Source organism: Caloenas nicobarica, chromosome 5, assembly GCF_036013445.1.
Source record: "Caloenas nicobarica isolate bCalNic1 chromosome 5, bCalNic1.hap1, whole genome shotgun sequence".
NCBI classification, from domain to species: Eukaryota; Metazoa; Chordata; class Aves; order Columbiformes; family Columbidae; genus Caloenas; species Caloenas nicobarica.
Window position 1 is genome coordinate 3,012,761 of NC_088249.1, and position 19,963 is coordinate 3,032,723.

Consider the following 19,963-nt stretch of genomic DNA (forward strand, 5'->3'; position numbering starts at 1 on the left):
CCAGCAAAACATCTCAACGATGCTGTGCGGGAAGCAACGCCCGTAATTTCGGCTGTTGTGCTTCCTGAGCCAATTTACAGCTGCATCCATTGAATTAATAATAATGACCAGCCAGGACTGGCATTGCTGATACAAACCCACTCCCTCTGCTCCTGAAATATTCATTGATTTTAAAGAATTATATCCCAATGCCTTGTGCAGCTCAGGTTGTTTTCAATAGGGTTGGATTAGGACAAGTCTATTTGCTTAAGCAAGAAATAAGATCATCAAGGATGGCCCCAGGCAGCGTTAACATGCCGCAGAAACACGGTCGGCTCTGAAAATAAGCTTTGAAATGGTCTCGGACTATTTGTCCTGCGTGCTTTAAGCCTGGTTGAGGAGGTGATGGGTATTTTACTTGAACAGGTCCTGCCGGAATATCACAAGGGTAAAAGCCCAGGAAACTCAGCAGGTTCCATCTGCCTCATGGCTTTTGGTCCCACAGCAAAAAGGAGGCTGAGGGGAGACCTCGCTCTCCACAACTGCCCAGAAGGAGGTTGGAGCATGGAGAGTGTTGGTCTCTGCTCCCCAGGAACAAGCGCCAGGACCAGAGGAAACGGCCTCAAGTTGCGCCAGGGGAGGTTGAGGTTGGATGTGGGGAACAATTTCTCCCCCAAAGGGCTGTGGGGCATTGGAACAGGCTGCCCAGGGCAGTGCTGGAGTCACCATCCCTGGAGGGGTTGGACACATGAGGTTCTCAGGGACATGGGGCAGTGCCAGGGGTGGGTTAATGGTCGGACTCGATGATCTTGAGGGTCTCTTCCAACCAAAATGATTCTATCATTCTATAAACAGGACCCTTGACTGTATTTGATACTAATTTTATCAATATAAATTGTTGGTGGCCAGAGTGGAGAGCAAAAGCCCACTGGGACCCTTCAGCACACCTGAGCTGGGTATAACTCCAGGTCTCTAGGAGTTAATAGAATGCAATTTATTACAGCCTCAGCTGTTTGCTCAGCCCCCATCCTTGTCCAGCTGAGCATCGCGGGGTCTGCGGCTGATGCTGCTCACGGGGTCGTGTGATGGTTGTGCCGGGGCTGGGGCTGCAGTTTTGGGGTTTGGGGGGGTCAAAGCTGCACGAAAGCAAATGTTAATGCTCAAGCGCCTGGGGTGTGAACCTGCCCTTCCTGCAGAGGAAGGGTAAACGTCTGGTCCTTCCCCCTGCGAAGCAAGAACAACATGGATCACTGCAAAAAGGGAAAAAAAAAAATAATAATAATCTTCAGCAACATGGAACAGGCACTGCTCAAAAGTCTGTTTCCCCCCAGTTTAATTAGCTCCTCAACGATGCAGAGTCAGCTTCCCCAGGAACTTAAAGATGTATTTTTAGGTGCAATCGCTCCAAAAATAGAAGCATTCCCGCAGGAAGCTGAAAACAGGCAGAGGAGCCGCGTGCAGGTCGCACTGGGGATGCACCAGCTGAAGGCACCACCAGCACCTGGCGCAAGCACAGGGGAGATCGAAACAGGCTCCCTTCGAGGAGGGACCTCAGCTTCCCGAACTGATGCTAGCAAAAATAAAAATAAATAATAGAGGAAAAGCGAAAGAGGGGGAGGGAAAAAAATAGAGGAAAAGCGAAAGAGCGGGGGGGAAAAAATAGAGGAAAAGCGAAAGAGCGGGGGGGAAAAAATAATAGAGGAAAAGCGAAAGAGCGGGGGGGAAAAAATAATAGAGGAAAAGCGAAAGAGCGGGGGGGAAAAATAATAGAGGAAAAGCGAAAGAGCGGGGGGGAAAAAAATAGAGGAAAAGCGAAAGAGCGGGGGGGAAAAATAATAGAGGAAAAAAGGAAAGAGGGGGGAAAAAATAGAGGAAAAAAGGAAAGAGAGGGGAAAAAAAGGAAAGAGGGGGGGGAAAAAAGGAAAGAGAGGGGGGAAAAAAGGAAAGAGAGGGGGGAAAAAAGGAAAGAGAGGGGGGAAAAAAAGGAAAGAGAGGGGGGAAAAAAAGGAAAGAGAGGGGGAAAAAAAGGAAAGAGAGGGGGGAAAAAAAGGAAAGAGAGGGGGGAAAAAAAGGAAAGAGAGGGGGGAAAAAAAAGAAAGAGAGGGGGGAAAAAAAAGGAAAGAGAGGGGGGAAAAAAAAGGAAAGAGAGGGGGGAAAAAAAAGGAAAGAGAGGGGGGAAAAAAAAGGAAAGAGAGGGGGGAAAAAAAAGGAAAGAGAGGGGGGGAAAAAAAAAGAAAGAGAGGGGGGGAAAAAAAAAGAAAGAGAGGGGGGGAAAAAAAAAGGAAAGAGAGGGGGGGAAAAAAAAAGGAAAGAGAGGGGGGGAAAAAAAAAGGAAAGAGAGGGGGGAAAAAAAAAGGAAAGAGAGGGGGAAAAAAAGGAAAAAAGAAAAAATAGAAATAGAAACAAAATAAACCCCTAAACAACAACATAAAAAGAAAATCTTTTGCACAAATCTAGGTCGTATCCCACCTGATCCACCCCAGAACCACCACGGCTTCTCCTGAAGTGAGGTGTCCCAGAGCCACACGCCAGCCCTGACACAACAAAGGCAAAGGCTGGTGGCACCAGGACACCCCTCAGCTCAGTGACGGATGGAGATGGGCTTGAAGAGGAAAATGCTCATTGCTGTAGAGTTTGGGTTCTGCGGCAAAACTGTTCCCGAGCTGCTATAAATCATCATAGCAGGTATTTCAGAAGGGAGGCATTTTGTTTTCTTTCCTAAAAAAAAAAAAAAAAAATCATCCAGGAAAAAAAAAATTAGTCTGCCAACTGAAAAAGAATAATTGTGTTTTTTTGAAGGGTTGGGGGAGGCTTAGTTTTTTTTGAAAGAGTAATTTTTAATTTACAATGGTTTTCAACTGACTTGTCTTTAAAAGACCCTCACTCTGAGTAAAACAAGAGAATGGTGAGGTCTTTGGTCCTGACTCTGCCTTTTTTTTTTTCCTGTTGAAAAAAAAGAAGAATAATCGTTTTGGGGAAGACCGAGTTTCAGGGAAAAGCCATTCTCTTGGGCTGGCAGGAATGCTCTCCCAGCTGCCGAGACCAGGGCTGTGTGCGGCATCTGCCCTCGTGAGGGTTTTGTCACCGGGTGGACGACGTGCGTTTGGGTCTGGGGAAGGGCTGGACGCTGGGAACAAGGAGAGGTGGGTTTTGGAAGGGGACACACCACAGGTGGCCTCCCCCAGCAATCACCTGAGCACGTCCTGGCATCTCCATGGGTTGTCCCACACTCACAGAATCCCAGAGTGTCAGGGGTCGGCAGGGACCTCGAAAGCTCATCCAGTCCAATCCCCCCGCCGGAGCAGGAACACCCAGATGAGGTTACACAGGAAGGCGTCCAGGCGGGTTGGAATGTCTGCAGAGAAGGAGACTCCACAACCTCCCTGGGCAGCCTGGGCCAGGCTCTGGCACCCTCACTGAGAAGAAGTTTCTTCTCAAATTTAAGTGGAACCTCTTGTGTTCCAATTTGCACCCATTGCCCCTTGTCCTATCACTGGTTGTCACCGAGAAGAGCCTGGCTCCATCCTCCTGACACTCACCCTTTCCATACTGATCACCATGAATGAGGTCACCCCTCAGTCTCCTCTCCTCCAAGCTCCAGAGCCCCAGCTCCTCAGCCTTTCCTCACACGGGAGATGCTCCACTCCCTCCAGCATCTTCGTGGCTGCGCTGGACTCTCTCCAGCAGTTCCCTGTCCTTCTGGAACTGAGGGGCCCAGAACTGGACACAATATTCCAGATGTGGTCTCACCAGGGCAGAGCAGAGGGGCAGGAGAACCTCTCTGACCTACCAGCCACCCATCCTGGTCTCTCACGTAGCCAAAGGAATCTCCTGAAGGTTTTTCCTGACCCGTTTGCTCTGGTGGTATCTCACAGAGGAGAACATCCAGGTGAAGTTCCAACTGGCTGAGGCTACTGCCTTGCCCTGTCCCTGCAGCAGACAGAGCTCTCAGCAAAACCAGCGTAATTTGTACTGTCAGGAAGCAAGTCTGGGAGAAAAGATGTCTCCCATGATGAAAAAAAATATATATATATATTTAAAAAACCCACAGGCAAACAAACAGAAACCACCCCTCACTGAAGACACATGGCCACCCCAGGACACTGCGGAGGAGGATCCCAGCCAGGGCTGACATGGGATCCATGGAGATTTGTCAGAGCAAGGTCTCCAAAAGGAGATCAAAGAAAAGTGCTCCTTTTCCAGCACTCAAGCTTTCTCCATTTCATTTTAAAGTTTTTGGAGACTTCTCATCCCAGAGCATTACCAGAGGCTCTTTCCACCGCCCCCCAGACCTTTCCTCTGCAGCCAGGGCACACACAGAGAAGGGTTTGCTGGAAGATTATGTTTAACCAAATAGTTTTGAGTACATCAAAGGGTCCAGGCAAGCAAGGGAAGCTCCTGAGTGACGTCCGCACCTACCTGGGAGCCGCATTGCCTCCTGACTGCACCCTGGCTAAGTTTAGCCAAAATATGGAAGCCAACAAAGCAGGTAGAAGTGGTGTTTCTCACCTTCTGGATGCTCCCTTAGAAAGTCCCACCCGGCCGGCAGCAGCTCTCCCCACTCACAGCTCCCACCAGGATCTGCAGATGAGCTCCCCAGTACAGTGTTGGGGGGGGGCCAGAGGAGCCCCAGAAATGACCCGAGGCTGGAACAGCTCTGCTGGGAGGACAGGCTGAGAGTTGGGGTGATCAGCTGGAGAAGAGAAGCTCCGGGGAGACCTTAGTGTGGCCTTTCTGTGCTTAAAAGGGGCTGATAAGAAAGGTAGGGACAGACTTTTTAGCAGGGCCTGTCGTGATAGGACAGGGGGTGATGGTTTTAAATCAAACAAGGGGAGATTCAGGCTGGACATGAGGAAGGAATTGTTGGCCCTGAGGGTGGTGAGAGCCTGGCCCAGGTTGGCCAGAGAGGTGGTGGCTGAACCATCCCTGGAGACATCCCAGGCCAGGCTGGACGGGGCTCTGAGCAACCTGAGCTGGTGCAGATGTCCCTGCTCATGGCAGGGGGGGCACTGGGGGAGCTGGGAAGGGCCCTTCAACCCAACCCCGCTGTCCAACGCGAAAGGCAGAGCTCTGCCAAAACCAGCCTGGGAAGAGCCTCAAGTGACCAACAAATGACTCAAGGAAATTCTCAGCCGCTGCAGCAAAGCGTCGAGGTCACACACTGGGCAAGGGGGACGCGGGGACCACGGTGCACAGGCCACCAGCAGCCCTGGGGAGAAAACACAGCTGTGTCATTGCAAAGGAGTTTTATGGCAAAATCATTTTAATTGAAATAAAGTTGCGCGTGATTTCTTTTTTAATCACAATAATAAATAGCTGAGTGAGTCATTGCCTGAGAAAACCCAACAGCAGCTACGGGATGAACAACCTACTGCTCACGTCTGCTGGATACAGCTGGGAAAGGGTGGGAGGTTCGTGCTCAGGGATGAAGAGGCAGCACAACTTCAGCGAGAGCAAACAGGCGGCGCTGAGCCTTCCCCTGCATTCCCCGTTCGGAAGGGGCTGATGAACAGAAAGCGAAGCCGGGTTTGCGCATGAATTCGGCTCAGCAAGGCTCGACAGCCAGCACCACGCTGGAAACGCTCAGCACCGCATCGAGCTTATGGTGCAGAGCTTCTGGCGCAAATCACCCCGGCCTCGCAATTAAAAAAAAAAAAAAAAAAAATCCGTTGCCGGCATCCGAACATCCCTGTTCGGGCTTTTTCCAAGAAAAGCATCTCTGTATCCATTAGCCATTGTCTCCCTCTAGCGCGGGCAGAGACCGACCGGCTGCAGCTCCTGGCCTGGCTGCAAACCAAGCGCTGAAGCTCTGCGGAGAACCCGGGGCTCGCGGTGGGAAAACACACCGGGTACCAGCTCTACCTTTGCACCGATGAATCAGCTTCCCCCACACACACTTTTTTTTTTTTTTTGTCTCTACATTTTACCTCAACAGATGCTCCAAGCAGGAGGGATTTCTCAGCCACCAAATCACCAAAATTAAGCCTTCCAAATCTGAGGCGCGACTGCAAGCAGCTGCATTTTATCAAGGGCTGGAGAGGGCACCGAGATGGAACAGCATCCATCCCCCTTCCCACTGTTCCTATTAGCCACCCCGACCTCTTTTCACCCTCCAGAGAGGGGATTAAGGTTTACTCAGCTGGGCTTTTCAGGGATATCTTTTCACAGCTGCCTTTAACACCTCTGTACATCTCCTAAAGCAAAACACAAACCCGCACTTAAAATTTCAAAATGAAAGGTCTCGCATCCTCTCCTGGGAGGATTTCTGCCAAGAGAGAAAGGGGAATGATGCTGCAAATCTTTCCTCTTTCAGACTACGCACTGCAGCAGCAGCTTCACCCCCTGCTCTGCAGCTTAAGCCACCAGTGAAGAGCCTGAGGCCACGACCAGGACTCCACTCCACGCTCACACCACCTTCCCTCCTCCAACGGCTGCACCCAGAGGCTCTCCAGGCACTGCTGTCCCTTCCAGGAAAGCTCCTTCCTCGGATGAGGCACCATCAGCATTTGAAAAACCACCTTTTTGAGAAAAAAGGGACATGACTTTACCTGCAGACCCCCGTTTTCATGGGGACATCGCCTGTGCCAAGCCCCAGCTGAGCAGTTGAAGGAGGCAGGATGAACCACCACGCTCCCCAGCCTGCTCTGCCCTCGTGGTACCACACTGGGGATAGATACAGGTGGATCAAACCTGCTCCGCTTGGTACGTGCGTGTCTCCACCAGCTTTTCCAGGCTCTTAACAAAGCAACTGCCCCACTTGAACGCAGAGCAGGAGGCCTAAGATGGAGGAACTTCACTAGTGCCCATCTCCGCACGCTCTCCAACCAGCAACACGTGGCAAGAGAAGCAGGAAGGCTCTGAGCACCCTTAGGCCAGTTACCCACAGACACTGGGAGAATTGTTACCTGGTGAGCCCAAGGAGGATGGCAGACGGCTCCTTGTGAAGATTCCCTGGTGTCCATTGCTCCATCGGGGGGAGGAGCCAAAACCACATCCAAGACTCATATGCATGAAGGAGCCAAAGGAGAGCTATCTGATCCAGAGGAATCATAGTTTGGGTTGGAAGGGCCCTCCCCAGCTCCCCCAGTGCCCCCCCTGCCATGAGCAGGGACATCTGCACCAGCTCAGGTTGCTCAGAGCCCCGTCCAGCCTGGCCTGGGATGTCTCCAGGGATGGACCATCATCACGAAGGTCGCACTTCCACCCAACCACACACTAGGAAGCAGATCCGACAGCAGAAACTCAGGTCTGCTCTCCCACACCACCACCACCACCAGCAGCACCTGCCCTCACAACCACGCGTTTTACCAAGTGTCAGAGCTCCAAAGAGGAGCCTCCCAGCTGGGGTGGCCGTGGGGACTCTGCAAAGGGGCAGGGCTGCCACCGAGCAACACCACAACACACCACAACACCCCCGGCCCAAACTGCCATCGCTGAAGCTTGTGTTCACAAGTAGTTTCGAAACAGTCAAACCTGCACAGATCCATTAAGCTGCTGCTTTGCCCAAAAAACAGGCACTTAGCAATGTGCCAAAGGACCAGCGTCCACCCACAGGCTGGGCAAGCACCAAGCCCCTCCAGGACTCAGGTTTTCCTTAGATCCAGTTGCAGGGGGTGTCGCTGGCACTAGAAACACTTTCTACTTCAATCAAACAGGAAAACTAAAGGCATTTGGGTTTTACTCAATGAAATACCGTCTCCAAGGAACACGACGGTTCAGTGGTTACAGCTGAAAGCCAAAAGGTGGCTTCTGTGAAGACAGACACATTTTTGAGTTTTCTCCCCCTCTTCTGAGCTCTTTCGCAGCTCTCAACAGCACTTGCATCATCCAGGAAACCACTGAGCACATGTGAGGAAGAAACTTCTCTTCACCGCCTGCCTGGTCAAGGAGGCTGGGTGACAAAGGACCAAAATATCAACAAAAAAAATCCCACAAAGGAGGAAGAGTGAAAAGCTCCAAGTGAGCAGTTCGAACCAGTTTACCTCTACAATTAATCCACTTTGCCCCCCAACTGTTTTGTTGCCTTCCCTCAGATAATCGTGTCCTCAAGTGCTATTGAGAGCTCAGCAACAACATCTCGCCCTGTTTACTGAAGAACCTCTCACAGAACTGAACGGTTCCTCCAAGACACGCTTAAAAACCCAAAGCAGAGGAGAAAACCTGATCTCCCCACACCACCACCACAATCCCTGTCCCAAAGACCCTCCCCACATTTGTTCCCAGAGCATCCGAACCCCCTCGAAATTCCTTCCACCACAGACCCCCATCCCAGAGGCAGCTCCGGGGCAAACAGATACTCTGCACACCCACAAAAGCTGGTTTTGCCACACAATCCCGTGTTTCTAACCATTCCTCTCCCTTGCGCTCACTGATTTTTCCCAAAAGACAAAATATGACATGGAACCAGAGTTCACATGGTGGTTGGCCCAGGATTTTTTCTATTTTTTAGTGCCTTTTCTTTAAAAGGAAGACTTGCTGTGAAGTTTGCAAACACCCCAGTTTGCCTCTTCTCATGCTTCTCTCTACCCAAAAACAAGTACACCAAGTGCAGCCTGATGCTCATTTTAGGGAGGGGAGAGATGGAAATACTGCCAGAGCCATCCACATCCAGTTAAAAGACGAGAGCAAGAACATCTTGAATAATAGCATCCCTTTATTTGCTGACACCATTACAAAAATTGATTACATTAGCAACCAAAAAAAAAAAAAAAAAAAGGAGTGTTTACTTGAGGTTGAAGTCAGAGGCAGCTAATCCCAAAAATGTAATTAAGTAAAACAGTGTACAACATCAGTATTAAAATGTTATATCCCATTGGTGACTTTAACATGTTGGAGTTTTCTGAACAAGTTTCATTAAGCAAAATAAGATAAAAGATTATGTGTTTATTGTCTCTCCAGGAATGTAAAGGTCTAATTATCCAAACAGGTTTGTTTTTATTATAAAACTAAACTCTGGAGGTGTCTACAGAGTTGTTTTTTCTTTTTTTTTTTTTTTCTTTAAATCAGTAGTCTAACAAGGATTAGAAAAGACAAAACTCTGTTCAGTGTTTCTGACGAAGTAGAAAGGGTGAAAACATAAATAAGGCTTTAATTTGGCAAAATATAATACAATGCCTTCTGCTATCCTCAAATTAACGATTCCCCCGTGACTTCATTCTGCAAGAGAAACACAAAACGTCACGTGAGGCAAGTAGTTTCTGAAGGGCAGCGTTCAAGCAAATCTGCCCCACACCAGCAGCTTCGTTAACATCGGCCCATAACGAAGCTCAGAGGAACAAGCCGGGTGGTGGAGGCTGAGCAGGAACAGCCTCCCAGAGCAGAGGCCAAGGCACGGCCAACACCTTCCTCCCACCTCCACTAAGCCTGTCCTAAGAGACTGGGCTCACCCCACTGTCACCACCCTTAAGATCAGCTTTACTGTATTTACAGAGGCAGGAGCAGGAGAAATACCTAAATTTGGGAAAAAAAAGCAAGTCCCCATCCTCAGTAGACGAGCAGGAGTCCTGACACTTCTCATAGCAGCACGTTCGCTGCCGAGGCTCTGCTCCTCCCAACCCAAACAGTTCCCAACCCGCCTCACGAGCTGCATCAGCTTCCCAAGGAACTTTAGTCTCAAGTTTATCCAACTATTAGCTAACGTTGGGCCGTTTAAGAAGTTTACCAGCATGATGCAGTCAACCACAAAGGCCCGGTTTGGCTATATAATAAAATAAAAGCTTTGTTCGCGTGTCTATAATCAGATAAAGAGTTCACGCCAGACTGACGCTTCAGGTACTCGTATCCCCGTGACCACGGCAAGGCACTGATGCCAGCTCAGCGGGTTACTCAAAATCCTCCATCCCAAAGCAATCAGAGCATGGAAGTGCAGACGTTTTGCCCGCGTAACAAAAAGGAAGGAAACAAGGCACAGGCAGCGAGAAAACAAAGCTTTGGGAAACCTGCCGCGTGAAGTGGCAAGATGTGGGAGGGAGGGACAGAGAGTTACGCGCCCAGAAAGGGACACGGGGATGTGAGATTAGACCTGGCTAACTGAAGCGTGGATCCTGAGAGGGACAAATCCAGTTCCTATTAGAAGCTTTTAATGAACTACACAGAGAAGTTCTCAGATTTTGACACCTCACTGGTTATATCTGAACAGGGTCCCACCACCACAGACCAGTGTCCTTCCTGACATCCACCCGGTTCAACTGGACGGCCACCAGCTGCACCTACCTACTAGCTGGTAGTGTTCTCGTCCCTTTGACAGCATTTGGCTTACTGACACGAGCAGTTTCTTGAGATGACCTACATCCTGGTTAAGATTCACTGCCACATTTAGCCTTTTATCAGTCAATTCCTGGAAGGAGAAGAAAAAAAAAAATCATTAAAAACTCATTTACAATCTAATTACCACAAAAGCCTAGAATTAGATCCTCCATATAAGGCTGCAAGCCCTTGTGCAGATGGGAACAATTCCTGTAAGTCAGAGGGTTATGGCCACATTTAAAGGGAACACAGTTCAAAGTCAAGAAGCTGTTTCCCGTTCCAGGGAATTACCTGCACACGCCAAACACTGACAAGAGCATCGCTGACCACCAGCTCCCACCCTCGGGACTCCCCTCACTCGCTGCTTCCAGAAATCGCACTCGTAACCACAGCTCATCCAGCCTCAGAAGATATCACCCCTCGTCCCCACGAGCCTGGTTGAAACCCCTCACACACAGGAGCACGTTTTTTATTCCACTAAGCGCAGGGAGGGATGTCTTCTGACCCCCACAGCTGGAACAACAAGGCTGCTGGACCACCAAGGACTTGGTCTGTACGAGGATCTGCGGGATGGTGTCCTCAGCAGTAGGTAATACCCACACACGAAGCAGCTCCAGCTGTGAAACCGTCCGAAACAGCTGGATACACACCTTTCCTGACCTCATTCATGGTTATCAATATGGAAAGGGGGAGTGTCAGGAGGATGGAGCCAGGCTCTTCTGGGTGACAACCAGTGATAGGACAAGGGGCAATGGGTGCAAACTGGAACACAGGAGGTTCCACTTGAATATGAGAAGAAACTTCTTCCCGGTGAGGGTGCCAGAGCCTGGCCCAGGCTGCCCAGGGAGGTTGTGGAGTCTCCTTCTCTGCAGACATTCCAACCCGCCTGGACACCTTCCTGTGTAACCTCATCTGGGTGTTCCTGCTCCGGCGGGGGGATTGCACTGGATGAGCTTTCGAGGTCCCTTCCGACCCCTGACAGTCTGTGATTCTGTGATTCCTCACCCACGCCGCAGCACTGGGGCTCTCGCTGAGGCTCAGGACACATGCTGCTGTGTCCCTGTCCCTGGCTCACCCTCTGCTCTGAGTCCCCGGGAAATTCCCGCTTGCCAGCAGCACCCAGATTGGGATGAGGACTTCACAAAGCTGCCTAAGAACCAGTCAACATGGGGAAACGGGAAAAAAAGAAAGCAGAAACAGAGAAAAGAAAGCTACCAAGAGCTAGAAAACTGGTTTCTTGCTCCAAAATGAAAACGCTGAGCTTGCTTTTTTAAAACAAAAATAAGTGCCTTTTTTCTTTTTTAAGGAGCTCAACAGTTTATCAGTAGGGAAGTGTCACAACTCAGACTCTTCCCTTCTTGCCTGCCCTCCTCCCCAGTCAGCCTGGCTGAGCTAACAGCGCTATAATCCCTGCTTTATTATCTTTATTGATTAGCTCCTCCAGAGACACACAGAGAACTCCACATCCCAAACACACGTTACTGCTCCCTGTTCACCTCGTAAGGCAGACGTGCGGGTAGCCTGTTGGAGAGCTTTCCCCTCGCAATTTAACAGCTAAAAATAAGCAAATCTGCCCTGGTGTCGGTGATACAGAAGTACCCAATTCTCACCATGAGCACAGAGGTGTTTGCAAGTGCTCGGCACCCGCCAACTCCGCTCCAACCAAACGCAGTTTTACTACCAGAATGAGACCAATGCGTAACGCTGTTGCAAATCTCTCCCTGGGGTTCCAGGGGAATTAGAGTGAGTTCAGAGAGGGCCACTTTCCCAGCTCCTGTCTGGCTGAAAATGCCGCTAGACGTGCTGTAACGCGGAGAGAACAGTAAATCAAACTCAACCACCTGCACCATTATAGAAACTACTCTGGGCTCAGGCAAGAGAACAAAGCAATCTATATTGCAAAGCTCCTACTTGAGTGCAACCGGTAAACATTTTTCTACTGTAAAAAAAAAAATCATTGGGAATCTGTATTAGCATAGCCTTAACCTATTTTATTAAAGTAGAAAATCAGGTCTGCCAAGATTGAGAATCAGCTTCGCAATCTCACACAGATTGATGGAAGGGGAAAGGCACAGGCAATTAGCATCCCAGCAAACGAATGAATCGCAGCGCTGACCAACAGCGCTGGGTACGAGTGCCCGCACATCAGCGCAGAGCACACCACAAGCAGGAGCAACGAAGGGGCCTTGAGGTTCACCCTCAGCCCTGGGAAGAGATCTTCTCTCCCTGATTTGCTTCTTGTCCCTCTGTTTTATGGCTTCACTGATCTCAGGCAGCATTTACTCATGCATTCTAGACACATCCCCAACCCTCCTGGGGCCAATCCTGACCAGCTCCCGACGGATTTGGGCTCAACGCAGCCACACAGGCTACAACGCTACAGGCTTGGGGAAGAGCGGCTGGAAAGCTGCCCAGTGGAAAAGGACCTGGGGGTGTTGGTTGACAGTGGCTGAACACAAACCAGCGTGTGCCCAGGTGGCCAAAAAAGCCACCAGCATCCTGGCTTGTGTCAGCACTGGTGTGGCCAGCAGGCCCAGGGCAGCGACCGTCCCTGTGCTGGGCACTGGGGAGGCCGAACCTCGAATCCTGGGGTCGGTTCTGGGCCCCTCACGCCATGAAAGGCCTTGAGGTGCTGGAGCGAGTTGAGAGAAGGGAACGGAGCTGGGGAAGGGGCTGGAGCACAAGTGTGATGGGAGCGGCTGAGGGAGCTGGGGGTTCAGCTGGAGAACAGGAGCTGAGGGGAGACCTTCTGATCTCTGACCTGCCTGAAAGGAGCTTGGAGCCAGGGGGGGTCGGGCTCTGCTCCCCAGGAACAAGCGCCAGGACCAGAGGAAACGGCCTCAAGTTGCGCCAGGGGAGGTTGAGGTTGGATCTTGGAACAATTTCTTCCCCAAAGGGCTGTGGGGCATTGGAACAGGCTGCCCAGGGCAGTGCTGGAGTCACCATCCCTGGAGGGGTTTAAAAGACACAGAGATGAGGTTCTCAGGGACATGGGTTAGAGGCGGACTTCACAGTGCCAGGTTAACGGCTGGATTCAATAATCTTAAAGGTTTGTTCCAACGAAAATGATTGTGGTTCTATACAGCGGCTTCTGCTAACCCAGAAGTTCGAGGTTGCTTTACGCAGCTGTTGCTGTGCCCCAGCCCCATGCTCTGACTCAGGACAAAGACTGGGTTTGGGATACAGGGATGAAGGGAGGAAGAGGATGGTAGTGGGAGCCCTGCAACCACAGACCCGGTAGCTAAGACAGGCATTGAACCAACACATTCCCCTCCACCACGCTTTGTATGTACAGCATTTCCAGTGTTCAGTCACGGAGTGTTTTACACTGAGATTTGAGGGGGAAAGCACATTAGATTTCATATAAGCCTCAAAATAAGTTTATTGCCTGAGCGAGCTGCTGAATATAAATGACTTCTTTAAAGCATACTAAAAGGTACCCTTCAGTCATCATCTAGTCCCATAAGTGACAAGGAAGCTGATTAGAAAAACCAAATGGTCTATTTTTTAAAATAGAAAAAGAGTCTAAAGAAAACACATAGAATGCGTTTGAGGGTTTTACGCAAGCATTTCTCAATTTTGTGGGTTAGTTCCAGTACCCAGAAGGAACAAATATGCTCATTTTTGAGCATGTGTTTTCAAGTCCTTCTTAAAATGAGAGACACTGTTGCTAGGTGGAAGTGGCTGGAAGACTTTCTTTTTTAATCTGAGAGCTATTTTAAGCTGGGTTTTTATGCTTCTGGGGAGACAGCCTTTTTTTCCCCCAGAAAAGAAAAGCAGCAAAAAGGGCTTGGGGAAGATGATAGTGTTCTAATTCCAGTCTCTGCCAATGGCTACCTGTCAGGAGAACTGTTGAGACAATTAACATATTTTTACTAATGAAGGCTTAATTACAGGTTTATTAGAACTGTTTTTCCACACTCCTCTTCCGAATAAAGAGATGGATATTCTAGAGGAAACCTGGTTATGGTTCCACAACGTGCCCAACACAGCCACAGTAAGCAATGCACGAGCCAGAGGTGTTACGCAAATTAAGGCTAAAGCAATTAAATCAAACTAGCTTATTGGGGCCACCTCAGGGCACATCGAATGACACCCGGCTCAGGAGGGCTCACCAGTGTCACCAGCCACAAAATACTATCGCTGATGGCAATGCTGTTCTGACGTAACACTTGGATAAGCTGTAAAGACATCACAGAGAGCAGGGAGTTTGGCATTGGTTTGAAAAAGGGCTTTTTTTTTTTTCCCCTCCATCCTGCTGCAGACAGGGACACAGGGCACCCAACTGTCACTGTCACTGTCTGACCTGCTGGCAACACAGCAGCAGGCTCGGCAGAGCCACCGTCCTTCCCAGGAAACCAGCTCGCAGGGCTGGGACACCTCTGGTCTTGCAGACCCAGCTGCGCCCCTGGCTCAGACACCACGAGCCCACAACACAAGGGTCGATCAGCATCCACCAGCGATTGCTCTGGAAAAGCTATTTCGGTTCTGCTAACGACTACAAAGGCAAAAGCTTTCCTATAGCACTCCTCAGAGGACTCCGAGCTTCCTCTCGCAGCTGATGAAGCTACTTACTTTCAGAAGCTAAAAGGAGTCAATATAAATTATTTCACACAGAATCGCAGAATGTCAGGGATCAGAAGGGACCTCGAAAGCTCACCCAGTGCAATCCCCCCGCCGGAGCAGGAACACCCAGATGAGGTTACACAGGAAGGTGTCCAGGCGGGTTGGAATGTCTGCAGAGAAGGAGACTCCACAACCTCCCTGGGCAGCCTGGGCCAGTGTTCTGTCTACCTCACTGAGAAGAAGTTTATTCTCATATTTAAGTGGAACCTCCTGTGTTCCAGTTTGCACCCATTGCCCCTTATCATTGGTTGTCACCGAGAAGAGCCTGGCTCCATCCTCCTGACACTCCCCCTTCCCATATTGATCCCCATGAATGAGCTCACCCCTCAGTCTCCTCTTCTCCAGCTCCAGAGCCCCAGCTCCTCAGCCTTTCCTCACACGGGAGATGCTCCACTCCCTTCAGCATCTTCGTGGCTGCGCTGGACTCTCTCCAGCAGTTCCCTGTCCTTCTGGAACTGAGGGGCCCAGAACTGGACACAATATTCCAGATGCGGTCTCACCAGGGCAGAGCAGAGGGGCAGGAGAACCTCTCTGACCTACTGACCACCCCCCTTCTAATCCCCCCCAGGTACCATTGGCCTTCCTGGCCACAAGGGCCCACTGCTGGCTCATGGTCACCCTGCTGTCCCCAGGACCCCCAGGTCCCTTTCCCCTACACTGCTCTCCAACAGGTCATTCCCCAACTTATACTGGAACCTGGGGTTGTTCCTGCCCAGATGCAAGACTCTACACTTGCCCTTGTTATATTTCATTAAATTTTTCCCCGCCCAACTCTCCAGCCTGTCCAGATCTTGCTGGATGGCAGCACAGCCTCTGGTGTGTCAGCCACTCCTCCCAGTTTGGTGTCATCAGCAAACCTGCTGACAGTACACTCTATTCCCTCATCCAAGCCATTGATGAATATATTGAATAGGACTGGTCCCAGAACTGACCCTTGAGGCACTCCACTAGATACAGGCCTCCAACCAGACTCTGCCCCCTTGACCACGACTCTCTGGCTTCTTTCCTTCAGCCTGTTCACAGTCCACCTCACTACCCGATCGTCCAGACCACGCTTCCTCAGTCTAGCAGCAAGGATGCTGTGGGAGACTGTGTCAAATGCTTTACTGAAGTCAAGATAGACCACATCCAACTGCTTTGCCACCACCTATCCACCTGGTTAGGTCCCCATAAAAGCCTATGAGGTTGGTCAAGCACAACTTCCCCTTGGTGAAGCCATGTTGACTGCCCCTAATGACCCTCTTCTCCTTGATATGCCTTGAGATGGCACCAAGGATAAGGTGTTCCATCACTTTCCCAGGGATGGAGGTGAGGCTGACCGGTCTATAGTTGCCCGGGTCCTCCTTCTTGCCCTTTTTGAAGACCAGAGTGACATTTGCTTTCCTCCAGTCCTCAGGCACCTCTCCCGTTTCCCAAGACTTGGCAAAGATGATGGAGAGTGGTCCAGCAATGACTTCAGCCAGCTCCCTCAGCACCCGCGGGTGCATCCCATCTGAACCCATGGATTTATGGACGTCCAGATTGCTTAACTGGTCCCTAACCCAGTCCTCATCAACTGAGGCAAACTCCTCCATTGCCCTGCCTTCCTCTGGGGCCTCAGGGGTACGGGGCTCCTCAGGACAGCCTCCGGCAGAGTAGACAAAGAAGGCATTCAGTAACTCTGCCTTCTCTGTATCCCCTGTCACCAGGGCACCCACCCCATTCATCAGTGGGCCTACATTGCCTCTGGTGTTAGTTTTATCTGCCATGTATTTGAAGAAGCTCTTTCTGTTGTCCTTGACCCCACTCGCCAGGTTTAACTCTAAGGAGGCCTTAGCTTTCCTAGTTGCCTCTCTGCATTCTCTGACACCAGCCTTATATTCTTCCCAAGTGGCCAGCCCCTCCTTCCATGATCTGTAAACTCTCCTCTGCCACTTGAGTTTGCCCAGCAGTTCCCTGTTTAACCACGCAGGTCTCCTGGCTCCCTTCCTTGACTTCCTATGTGTCGGGATGCTCTGATCTCGTGCTTGGAAGAGGCAGTCCCTGAATGCTAACCAACTATTTTGGGCCCCTTTACCTTCAAGTACCCTGTCCCACGGGATTTCCCCTAGCAATTGCTTGAAAAGGCCAAAGTTGGCCCTACTGAAGTCCAGGGTTGCAATTTGTCCCATCAGCTAGCGCTCCTCTCCCCCTCAAACAACAGCATTTCTTTCCACCCCATCCATCAGAAGAAAATGGGTAGTGAGTTCCATCGACACTACTTAGCTGTGTAAAACGTGCTGGGAAAGCATCTGCTTCAGGCTTCTCCTGCTCAACCACCTTCTGGAAAGCTGTTCTGAAGTTATTTCAAAGCTGGTGTGAAAGCTCTCATTTCCAGAGGGGGAGAAGCCCAGTTACAAAGCCACAACTCAGTCACTTGCACGTGTGGTGTCTTTTTAGGGCCAGTACTTGGCAGACCAGCTACACCAGCAGTTCAGCAGCCACCTGTGCTCAGACAAGTCACCTGCAAGCATGACAACAGGCCACCCCAGACAGAGTCCACCCCATTCCAGACCCTGCAACTGCAATGTGCTTCCTGGGGGATATTAAAACCACCATTGATCTGGAGAGCTGCCCACCCACAGCACAAGGCTCAAGTCTGTTGCTTACTGAAGCTCAAGCTAATAAGATTATTTTACTGCTGGACTCAGCACAAATTTCCAGGAGCAGCTGAAGATGAATTCGGGCACCTACCAGTGGCCAAGGACAGGTTTTTGCCCACAGCTGCAGAGGACCAGAGTGGCCAACATTCTGGCAAAAGCCATCCCCTGCCTTAGTGTTACAGGCACAGTAGACCATCTTCTGTCTTTGATGTTACAGTTATCAGCAAGCATCAAACCAACAGTTAATATTTTAAGCTCATTTAGTATCCTTCAGATGTATTTTCAGCCTCTTTTCTTGAAGGGAAAAGTCTGGGGATCTTCCCCAGATTCTTCTCACTTCAACCCAAACCAACAACCCTTTGGAAGCCCAAATCTCACGTCCAGAGTCTCTTCCCTTCCTCCTTACGAATTTGAGCTACAGGAAAGAGGTCACACTCCAGATGACAGTGGAACTCCCGAGGCTTAAAAAGATATCAGCATCCCTGGGATACAGCTCCAGGACATCACCCTGACGAGTCTTAGGACAGAAATTTTCATCAAGCCTTAATTTACCATCAGCAGCACACATCCTGTTCCTGTGCTGGACTTCACTTCCCAAAGTTCAGAGTTTTCGTGATATTTGGCATTGCCTCTGAGCATGGGCTCAAAAGAAACACTCACCGACTCTGTACAAACGTCGCTGTTTTCTATAACATTGGCATCCCCAACAACTTTTCCAATTTCTCTCTCAAGAGATGCCAAAGACTCCTGGGCCTGCAAAGAGGAAAAAAAAAAAACTAAAAAATCCCACACACCAAACAGGAGAAACAACAATTAGCAAAAGGTTGAGACGCAAACCCCCATCTTTCCAAGAGCGCTAGAGAGACAGAAAATCACCATTCAGGAGGAAATCTGTTTTATGTCAGATTTGCTCAGGGGACCAACACATTTGCCAAGATTGACATGTCTCCTTACAATCAGCGTGGTGCATGTCAGACTGCCTGCATTTGAAAGCAATTCTGCGGGGAAGCTTTAAACAGTCTTGTGTCAAGTTATTAGGTAAAAATTGTGCAGCAAATTTTTCGTGCAAGAGTAGCAGCCCAGGCAGGCCTCCAAAAGCCTAATCACAGATCTGCATTTATATAGAATATACCACGAACCGGGGACATCAGCACAGCTCACTTCATATGTCAACATCCAATGTAATAGTCCTGAGCAAAATATTTTGAACGGCTTATTTCAGCAGGTCTCCTTTGGCTTCTCACCTCCTAGAAGTGCTTTTGTGATCATCTGTCTCTGGTCGCCCCACCAACAGCTCGCCCCACTCCAGTCCTGCAAGAATTCAGCCCAATTTCCTTGACTACACAGATGGAACACGGTGTTACAGTCTGGAGCCCCAGCTCAGCTGCTCTGCAGCCTATTCTTGTCTCCATTTATCAACTCTCCAGTGAGAAGTTCATTTTTGGGGTGACAGACAGCACTGAGACCTCATGCTTAAACATTTCCCACCCCAATCCATCTTGCAGGAGTGGCTGTTGGCAAAGAGCAGAGGAAACCCTCCTGCTCTGCTCATCGGCTTCACGTGGAGCTGACTTTAAAGGTTTGCAATCTGCCGGGTTATAGCCGATTTGCAACCACACAAAAACGTGCAGACAGCTTGTAAAGCAACTTGTAATCCACTACGCCATTCGAGACTGGATTTAAAAGCTTCAGGCTGTGGCGTGGGCTTTTTGTTAGGCTAGGTTTCTTTAAATAATTATCTGTCAGCCCCAAATTGCCACTCATTTCCATTGGCATAAAATTATCACAGACAAGAGACTCTTTCAAGAAGGATAATTAAGCAGAGCTGTTTGTTGCATTTTTATCATTTCAACAGACACGCAGGTGTCTTGCACGAGCTCTTACACGCACAGTCCTCGTCACTTGGGGAACCAGCGAGTGGAGCAGGACACCCCACCAGGCACCAGTCTGCTCAAATCACATTTTCCAGCACTGCAAAACCCCAGATCTTGAGGGTTTCGATAACATTTAAATCTCCAACTGTTAAAGGTCTCTGCTCACCTTGGGCAAGTCACCAGCCACCTTCTGTCTCTCGTTTTGATCAACTTTGAGTTTTGATAGTGTTTCATTTAGCTGCGTTTTCAGCTGCAAAACAGTAACAAAGAAAACCAGTTTCCCTCACACACGCACAGAGATTTCATTTGTCTGTCCCACGGATTAACCCAGTGCACACTGATTGCAAAGGGAGTAAGATTACTAACAATTATTGCACACACTGGATTAGTCAACATGTACGATGAGGTTTACAAGGACAGTCAAGGAAGAGAGACTCCATCTGTAAAGATAAATGTAAAGAATGGAAACTACAGAAGAAAGGACATGGTTGGCATCAGCTTCATTACAACCGGTTTCAACTTTTACACTATATTGCCAGTAGGAATACTAGCAATACTGACAGTATATAAGCCTCTCCAGCACCCTTTATCATGTAAGTCAGCCCAGACTTCAACATA

The 19,963-nt window shown here is 49.7% G+C and overlaps 1 protein-coding gene across 8 annotated transcripts in view; it reads right to left on the minus strand.

Annotated features, from left to right (window-relative positions):
- Nucleotides 1–8,631: 8,631 nt before the first annotated feature.
- KTN1 (kinectin 1) overlaps nucleotides 8,632–19,963 on the minus strand; it is an 82,215-nt gene continuing 70,883 nt past the window's right edge. For all 8 annotated transcript variants that reach the window (XM_065635442.1, XM_065635441.1, XM_065635440.1 and 5 more), the window contains 4 exons: nucleotides 19,512–19,595; nucleotides 18,132–18,224; nucleotides 10,192–10,315; nucleotides 8,632–9,135 (listed from right to left, as the gene is read on the minus strand). In XM_065635442.1, the coding sequence (XP_065491514.1) occupies nucleotides 9,131–9,135; nucleotides 10,192–10,315; nucleotides 18,132–18,224; nucleotides 19,512–19,595 (306 nt within the window). In that variant the 3' untranslated portion in view covers nucleotides 8,632–9,130. The remainder of the gene's footprint in view (nucleotides 9,136–10,191; nucleotides 10,316–18,131; nucleotides 18,225–19,511; nucleotides 19,596–19,963) is intronic.